The sequence below is a fragment of the Fibroporia radiculosa genome (genome assembly GCF_000313525.1).
Source record: "Fibroporia radiculosa TFFH 294 genomic supercontigs, scaffold16192, whole genome shotgun sequence".
Lineage (NCBI taxonomy): Eukaryota > Fungi > Basidiomycota > Agaricomycetes > Polyporales > Fibroporiaceae > Fibroporia > Fibroporia radiculosa.
This window is the reverse complement of record NW_012133492.1, coordinates 148008-156712: the sequence shown is the minus strand read 5'-3', so window position 1 is coordinate 156712 and position 8705 is coordinate 148008. Positions and strand designations below refer to the sequence as shown.

The window sequence follows — 8705 nt, the reverse complement described above, 5'->3', positions numbered from 1 at the left end:
CCCCCAGCCTGTACTGTACAAGTGTGTGGGGGCAACGCAACTTTAACGGACAACGCGGCGTAGCGCGTTTGAGGACGCTCAGTTGGCCATGGGCAGGGGCACCTCGTGAATTTTTCTCACAAATAGCTCTGGCGCTTGAGACCGTCTCATGTCAGCGCTTAAACACTATGCGGCGGCTCCAGGCGAACCTCTCCCTCTCGTTTATCCCGCCCCCGCTGTTCTTCCAGTGATATGGCCGTCAATGGCCATCCATCGGGCTATGCATGCCGCTGCCTGAACGTACGAGTGCATCCAGCACTACCTCCAGGAGCTCGTCCCCCCACCGATACCGATTATGAGGCGGTTTATGTCGGCGAGGAGGGTATTACAGTGGTCAGTCAATGTCCGAGGCCTTTCTCACAAGCTCAATGTCTCATTATTTCAGGCCCATATCCAACTCACACTGAGGCACCGTACTCATCCGATACGGCATGTACTCAACGGCACGGAACAATGGACGCGATATGCTTGCGTAGTATGTCTGGTCTGCCAGTGTCTAGTCTACCGTGTGCATCAGACCATCCATCCAGAACTGGATGGCGGAGTGGGTCCTGTAATTCCGAGTGATGATTGGGCAGAGCACGATTTATTGAAGAGTTCCACGGGTTGGGTTGAGGTCTCCAAGAGCTGTTTGGTGTGTCTTATTTCAGCCTCTCCTGGGCGTCCTGGATGTCGCTGAGCTCTCCTGTCTCGCCTGCCTGCCGTTGCGGGTTTGGCTCGGTTCATTCGAGCTCGCGTCTATCCGGCGTTCCAGAATAAGTATCGTTCTGTGCTCTAATCACATATTTCTCTCCAGACTGTGGACGCCATATACCAAGCGCAGACCTCTCCATTATATTCCGAGCTTTTCAACCTTGTCCTCCCATCTGAGCCACCGTCATTTTCGCTCTCTATCCCGTGCTCGTCTGTTTCGCGAGGGACTGAGGTGGCGCAAGGGCATCTACCACCTATGCCCGCATTATTTCCCCCTCCGCCCTTTACACCAAGTCATCCAATCTTCGCCTATATATCTACCATTGCTGTAGCTGAGTCTGAAAAGCTCCGTCACGCGACAGAGCAGTATTTGGTCAATATTGCAGAAGAAAAAGCAGCGGAGATACGCGCGGCTGAAGTTGACCTCAGGAAGAAGGTCGAGTTACTATGGCTGAACTTCAAGGAAGGTCTGGGACAGATCCAACAGGATGGCATGAATGGTCGTTCGTCAAGTCGTCGGCCTAGTAATGCGAGATGGAACATGCCCGTGAGTCCTGGCCAGGAAGCAGCATCTGTACGAATAAATCATTTCATCCCCACCCCAAATGTCCAACCCAGGCCGTCATCATCAGCATCTCAGCATGTCGTATCCGCTCTTTCTGCATCGGTGGTTTCGACCTCGTTTCACTACCCCGAGGCATCGGAACGTCAGACTACAGACCCAGCTAGCCCACGTGTTGACCCTCACGCATCATCACCTAGCCGCTCTAGTGCCACTCGCGTTTCTACTTCTTCCGCTTCCTCCAGAACCCTTGCGATGGGCATCAATGGGGAATCAAGTAACATCCGTGACGCATACCGCCGAAATATGGACCAATCCGTGGACATCGCCACCAGTTTCAAGTATGTACTTGATCTGGAGGAGCAAACTAAGCCTCTACGCAAACGGCAGGCGGATCGTGTTAGTCCGGAGAGGGCCAATGGACATGCCAGTACTTCAGACATCAGCTCGCGTGATCCGCCCCCCAAGGCTGATGAGAGTGCAGTTGAGGCGTTGAAGAAGGAGAATGCTGTAGAAGAGGGAGCTCCTGTGGTTCAAGATGTTTCTGCGGACCAGACCAATGCGGGACCAAGTGGGAAGGAAGCAGGCTTAAAGAGCAAGAGGAAGGTCACGTTTGATGTGAAGCCCGACATCGCAATCATCGATGCTGATGCTACTCAAGAGAGTGACGACAAACCTCCAGAACAGGGTATGTTTGTTTTTGGTTTTGTGCGGACCAAGACGTAATCACGTTGAACATGCAAAATAGACGCAATTTTTGATATGGAGGGCGAGGAAGTCTCGAAGTCGGCGAACGTGGATGTGAATGCTACTCGCATAGCTGACGCGATGTCTCCGCCCGCACAGGAATTGGAGTTCTCTCGCCCCAGTGCGCGGCGTGGGCGCTCGAAGGTACAAGACAATTACGGTCTTCCATCTTCACTTGCCTCCTTGCGTCCGTCCTCACTACCCAACATGTCCATGCGTCCTCCTCGACACGGCGACATTGATGATCGTGTCGAGCCACATACAGACGTCGCGTCGCCCACGTTGCCTGAGACTCGAAGCAGCGGAAGAGATCGATATCAGAGCGCGGAAGACAGAGTTAATTCCCCGGACCCGAGAGAGGCTGAAATCCTGCGATTGGTCGCCGCCGGCACCCCCAGCCATCGACATGCCTGGAAAAGGGATAGCAAGGCTTGGCAATTGTTTGTCAATCGCCAGGATCGAAGAAGCAAAGAGCCTGGTCCCGTCGTGATCGAAGAGGAAGAAGAGGGTGATTCGGTCGTAGAGTATGACGGCCCGCGCTTGGGTCGATCTATGAGCGATTCTGGTGTCGAGATCGAGCGACGAGGTGCGCCTTCCAGTGTCCATTGTTGTTATGAAGCTAAAACCGCTGTGCAGATGCTGACTTGTCGTCGGACCCTACACTGCCTATAGCATCTTCCCTCCCAATCCCGATGATGAGGAATGGCAATGATTTCGGGCTCAGTTCTTACCAGCCAAAGACGTCCCTCACGGATCGTCCTGGCATGTTGGTTCCGGCACTTCGGCTATCGTCCTCCGTCGCGATGCGGCAGGCCGTCTATGCAGAGCGGGATCGGAATAAACCTATTGACCCCGGGGCGCTTGACTTTACCGATACGAACGAACTTGACGATGAGGAAGACGTTGATGACGAATATACGGGCTCGATCGGACGCCGACGAGCATTGCAGATCTTGAAGGCTCGCAGCAAGCTACCTGATGATGGTAAGGGATGTTCCCCCATCTTTCGCCCAGGTCACACTGACCCGTTGCTGTAGGCATGTGGAGAAGTTTAGCATGAAGGACAAAGCTAGGCCACTGACTCCTGACAATCATACATTAGGCTTGTCATAATCGTCTCACGCTGTTGTTGTAAACTTCTAGCCCTGTCCTCTACCAGTATTCACATGTAGTCTGCTCTGTATCTCTGCTCTGCAATGCTGTCCTGTACATATTGTATCGCTAATTGTGAGTCCCCAGCTGTGTCTGGTTGTACTATCGTGGTCTTATTGTGCGCACTTTTATGTTGTTTGTGTGTCCCTAACCATAATTTAAAGAGATTCTATCACGGTGTATGTCAAGCGAACATGGTTGAAGAATGCTCATTTTGCGGGTTTTACCGAAATTGTGATCGTACGGTGATTGCCCTAAGGTTGATTTCAATTCATGAACAAGTTGATTGCTTGGTCGAGTTCGTGTCATACCTCTTGTATTGAAGTTGCGCTTAATCATTCGTACTCACACATCCCAATAACAAAAAACTACAGTGGGAGTCATGGCGCGACCGTTCTCCTGCCAAGTCAAATCCGCCAGGAGTAAGTTCCCTACAAGCCCATACGCTGTACATTTATTATTTTCTCGCTGCACCTCAATGGCGAGCTACTCAAGCCGGACTCTGCGTACAGCCTCTGGGGTTTGTCGCGGTCCCCCCAGGATTGCACAACAGAATTTTGTCCACGCATTGCAATGATTAAGCGGCACAAAACACTCGAGATGCATAATTGGCGTTTGGACAAAAAGATACATGTTGACAACCGCCGGTCTACGACTGAGCGTATCGACGCACACTTCATACGGCCTCACTTCATTCGTCCATCGTCGACACTTAAGCCGTGGGCTTCCAGAAAGTGTTGTCACTGTCTTTGAAAACGCCAGCGACATAGTTATCGTCCTCGCCTATGAGAACATCAGTCAAGCATCTTTTCAAGGCACAATGGGACAAGGGCACTTACTGATGAACTGCGCAAGAGAAGAAGTGCCACATGAGTCATGATTGAGAGGCAGGCCCGAGAAATATTAACTACGTACCACACCGGTAATGCCGTCTTTCGTGTAAGTGTAGATCACCACACGTCCGTCATTTCCAGCATGTCCGCCGTATTGCGGGAACTGCTGAGCAGTGAACTGGGTGGGTCCGGGCGCTACCACAGAGGTGCCTCGAGTGTAGAATTTGCCCTTCCTTTGCATATTCTGAAGCAGGTTGATGGGATGGTTTTTATCAGGTTCTGATAATGTCAAGAAAGTCACCTATGAGAGGACGGGCAGTAAGACAACTAAGAATACTCACTGACGAAGTCAAAGGTCCCTTTGTGTACGAACTCTCGCTTGATTTTCTCAACTTTGATTATAATTGTCTGCTCGAACGACGGATGTAAATTTGTATCCGTTACTTCCAACGTTGCGTCGAAATCGGTAACGTGTTCGTCGTCGGCCTGGCTTATCTCGAGCGGAAGATTGAAGTTGAGGAGCTTCGTGGCTTCATGGCCATGAATGCCCAAAAGCAAGAGGGCGAGGTCGGCAGAGAGCTTGGTCATTGTGGAAAGCAAATAGATGAGAGAGTAACAGGAATTGCTGGGCAATCGTCGACTAGCTGACTTCGTTTTATACCCTTCAGCACCCCAGAGCGATGGTGATATCGGCATCACTGGCTGGAGACCTTCTAGGTGCTTGACGGCAGACTCGAACGTCACCGTAGTGAAGTTGCCTAAGGTATCACGGAAATGGAGGACGTACGTACGTTGGTACTTGGTTCCATGCCTTAGAAGGAATCACTCGTGAATGAAAAGAAGTTTTGGCAAGCTGGGCTACCTCTCTGAGCGTGGAGTATCATGCACCGACCCTGTGCTCGGGAGCCAATCGTCGTCTCGTTTCTACTCATCAGTAGTGTGCTGATTCGCAATTCAATGAACAAGCGCCAGCCTGGCGGCCTCGGCAGAGGGATCCGTTCTCCAAATTGAAAATACGAGTTCAGGACTGCTTCGTTGTGCTGTGAGCACATCCCAACGGCTTAATGAGCAGAATAGAGTGAGTGTGGCCAACAATGCGAGTGCGGGGAGTTGTCGTCGTTCTACATATTAGCCTGTATTGGGAAACATGGGGAAGGGCATCACAGACAACAAATGTCTGTTGACTGACATGAAGATCCTATTCTTGGTGTGAATGAGTCGACCTCGACTAGGACCCCTGTGGATAAACTCTGCTGAGTCTCCGTCTATGCTGCATTCTGCGAAGGTGTCGGGCGTATCTGATGTCCGACTCCAGAAGTTGCTTTATTATTTGACATTAGCAATACGGCTGGCACCATTGTAGTAGGAAATGTCGAATAGGGCCATGGGCTACGCTGAGGGAAGTACCATATCGACCAGGACTCCAATGAATAAGCTCTGCCGAGTCATATGCTGCATTCTGCGAAGGTGTCGGGCGTATCTGATGTCCGACTCCAGAAGTCACTTTATTATTTGACATTGCCAATACGGCTGGCACCGTTGTAGTAGATGTCGAATAGGGCCATGGGCTACGCTGAGAGAAGTATCAGGTGCTCACATTTTGAATATGGATGTCCAACACACTGGCAGGAAAACGGCATCGAATTCTGAGTGCTTCAATTTGAAGCATTGACTGCCAGATTGAACATTCAAGTTTGTGCGCCTGAAGTGCCAGACTTGGGCTTCAAACATGAGACTCACGGAGAATAGCAGTCCTCGCCCTCCACACAGTTTCCGTTGCGAATTTAGTTGGCGGAGACAGACGGCGAGTGGTTCACCACTTCAAGTTGGAGAAGGAATTGAGTCCGTTTCCACCTCCAGCAGCGATTGATCCACTTGCCGCGGGCTTGACCTTGGGTTTGAACGTTGAACTCCGCCGCCGCCGAGACGCTGCCGCCGGCAGCGCTTTAGAGAGTACGCACTCCGACGTAATAACTCCGCCGACTAATTGTCACATTCAGCGAGGGCCCCAGCTCACAGTATCCCCAGGCCTCCTAGCCCGTTATCAACGTTCTCGTTGCACGCTCAGGCTCGCTGTCTAGTGATACTGAGCCATAGCGGCTCTTTCGCATGTGACTGGCCGAGACGTGAATCTCCAAAAATAATCATTATGCACGAAAGCAAGATTACATGAACATATCATAACTTTTGTGGGCTGGTCGCACGCGAAACGCACCACCATCAAGCAGGATCCTGAAGGAATGTCTCCGCACCCGAGCCCGTCTCGACCCGCGTGACCACCTCCTCCACCTTGGACTCGTCCTTTTCAATGCCGACGTCGCTCTCGTGGCCGTCCGCCGTCTCGCTCACGCAGCGTGAGCACTCGCATTTGAACCGCCAGCCCCGCGCGAGCTCAACTCGGCGACGCCGCCTCGCCTCCACAGGCGTCTCCTCTGTATGCTGGCTGATGTCGACGTACGCCATTGTGATCTCATCGCCCTCTTTGAGCGGGCGAGTTGCGATGAGCGTCAGCTCCGAAGTGCCAGAGCTGAACGAAGGCCGGGCGGACGGATCGCAAGAGTGTGCAATCTGTAACGACCGTTAGCCCTCGTACAGCGATCACCCCAACAAGCACTCACATAGGAAGAGACGAGATACAGCCCAGAACCGATCTGTCGCGATGTCCCGTAAGGTGTACGCGTATGTTCTTGGTCCTCCGGCCGCTCCGTCGGGGTTGGCTGCGGCGACAGTGTAAGAAGGCGAGCAGAATCAATACGAGTTAACTACATACCTTGTCGTCCCTCCCGCCAGAATAACATACACCAATCGCGTTGTACGCCATTTTGCCCTGGTAAACCGCATGCCTCTCTTCCGTCAAGGACTTCTCCAGACCGGGCAACGCAGCCCCCAGAACGTCGCAGAGCAGCGACGTCCCTTCTTCATTCGCCTTGCCCTCGACGAAACGTAGCCGCTCCAGGTGATCGTATAGGCTGTACTCGCTCGCAGAAGCCGCCGTCAGCTCGTCTGCGAGCGGGCCCGTCTTGACTGGCATCATCTTCGCCGTCTCGATCACCACCTGCTTCGCGACGAAGCGTGCCGCGAGCAGCGGCACCGACCTGCCTCCGGACTTGAGATGTGCTGCATACTTGGCCTGCGCCGCGTCGCGCTGGGGCCGCGTTAGCAAGGACATACCCTTGTCCAGCTCAGCGGGCAGCACGGGCTCCAGTCCGAAGAGCAGATTCTGCGACTCGACCTTTGCTTTGACCTGACAATCCTTCGAACAGTATACGGACCCGAGACGGTCCTGGTCTGGCCGGATCGCCATGCCCTTCTGGATATGCCGCAGACAGTGTGAGCAGTACGCCTCCTTCCCTTGGAGATCGGCGTCGAGCACTGCAACTACCGGTTGTTCCTGCGTACAAAGCATAAGTGAACGCTGCTACACGACGCACGCAAAAAGGGAGCAGGACCTTGTAGATGACATCTCCCGCTTCGAAGTTTCTCGTCACGACGAGGACCTTGCGTACTTTCGTAGGGTCACTGGGCGCGGGGAGCACCGATACGTTCATACTCTTAGGCGGGAACGCCTCGTAGTAACCTAAGATTCGCCACCACGCCAGCAGCTCAGCTTACGTTTCTTATGCTCTCAACCCGAGCGGACGAGCTCACCTTCGACGCGCGCCTTCACCTATCAGCGAAGCATGGTATATGAAAAGCAAGAGCATTTGTGTATTAGATAGGGTGTGCAAGATCAAACAAAGCAAGACGGAAGCTAAGCACGAAGCGCAAATTTTGGGACGTTCGACTACACGCAGTGAGATGGCAGCCCGCTCACACCGCCGGGGTCTGGCTACCAGGGTCTGTGAGCCGGTCCCACTCTTGCGAAGATGTCTCCGATGGGGGACCTGTCCTCACCGGACTAGTCTCATCCTCCTCTGAAGCCTCACTATGCGTCCGCGCGCTCCTCTCCGGGGGGGATGAAGGGGTACTCACGTCCAAGTTCGTCAATTCCATCACAATCTGTTGACGTGTCAGTACGGGCGACGGCCTCTGCGAAGGAAACAGACCTTGAACACGGGAGGTGGCACGGTGGACTGGTATATGGCGATAAGCTCTACGGGTGAGGGATACACCCTCAGTGCCCTGTAGAACGATAGGGCTGCAGGCATGTGGAACATGGGCCCTATCGAGCAGACATAAGACATAACACTGAGGACATATTGGGCTAGAGAACGAACCTTGGGCGCACAACTGCTCGCCCATGCCTACCTGGGCCATGAAGTACTGCTCCTTGGCCTCTGCGGACGCAGGGACGTCCTCGCTCCGGACCCTGGCCAGCGCAGCACGCAGCTCCTCTATGGTGGCACCATCACTAGGCTCCTGAGTCTGCGCCGTCTGCTTGGTGACGCGCTTCCTGTCCTTTTCTGATACGGGGCGCTGTTAGAGTGGTGGGGGGACAAAGGGAGACGACTCACTCAGCTGCTTGCGGAACTCGGTGTCGTTTCTGCGTTTGTAGTCGAAGTAGACGGCGTAGGCGACGAGGCCGCCGAGGACGGTGACGCTGGCGAGGGTGAAGATGGCGGACGTCCTGGAAGACATGATGGCCGTCCTGGGGAAAGTTTCCAGCAGAGGTCGTGCTGTCGGCGTGCGCAACAGCGGCAACCGCCGATACGCGTCAGGCCGGTGGCCACAGGCGCGTC

General features: G+C 53.6%; 3 protein-coding genes across 3 annotated transcripts; 1 reads left to right on the top strand and 2 right to left on the bottom strand.

The window, feature by feature from the left end:
• Window positions 1-988: 988 nt before the first annotated feature.
• FIBRA_07808 (uncharacterized protein) lies at window positions 989-3101 on the top strand (the record flags this gene model as incomplete). The annotated part of the gene is made up of 4 exons (XM_012329474.1): window positions 989-1982; window positions 2043-2627; window positions 2678-3025; window positions 3079-3101. The coding sequence occupies 4 exons, from the start codon at window positions 989-991 to the stop codon at window positions 3099-3101; spliced, it is 1950 nt and encodes a 649-aa protein (XP_012184864.1).
• An 804-nt stretch (window positions 3102-3905) lies between these two features.
• Window positions 3906-4614, bottom strand: FIBRA_07807 (uncharacterized protein; the record flags this gene model as incomplete). The annotated part of the gene is made up of 4 exons (XM_012329473.1): window positions 3906-3976; window positions 4033-4039; window positions 4109-4305; window positions 4368-4614. 4 exons carry the CDS (start codon window positions 4612-4614, stop codon window positions 3906-3908), a joined length of 522 nt encoding a protein of 173 aa, XP_012184863.1.
• A 1632-nt stretch (window positions 4615-6246) lies between these two features.
• FIBRA_07806 (uncharacterized protein) lies at window positions 6247-8604 on the bottom strand (the record flags this gene model as incomplete). Its single annotated transcript, XM_012329472.1, has 9 exons — window positions 6247-6594; window positions 6645-6743; window positions 6797-7417; window positions 7476-7603; window positions 7675-7693; window positions 7843-8025; window positions 8073-8188; window positions 8244-8429; window positions 8481-8604. 9 exons carry the CDS (start codon window positions 8602-8604, stop codon window positions 6247-6249), a joined length of 1824 nt encoding a protein of 607 aa, XP_012184862.1.
• Between the last annotated feature and the right edge of the window lie 101 nt (window positions 8605-8705).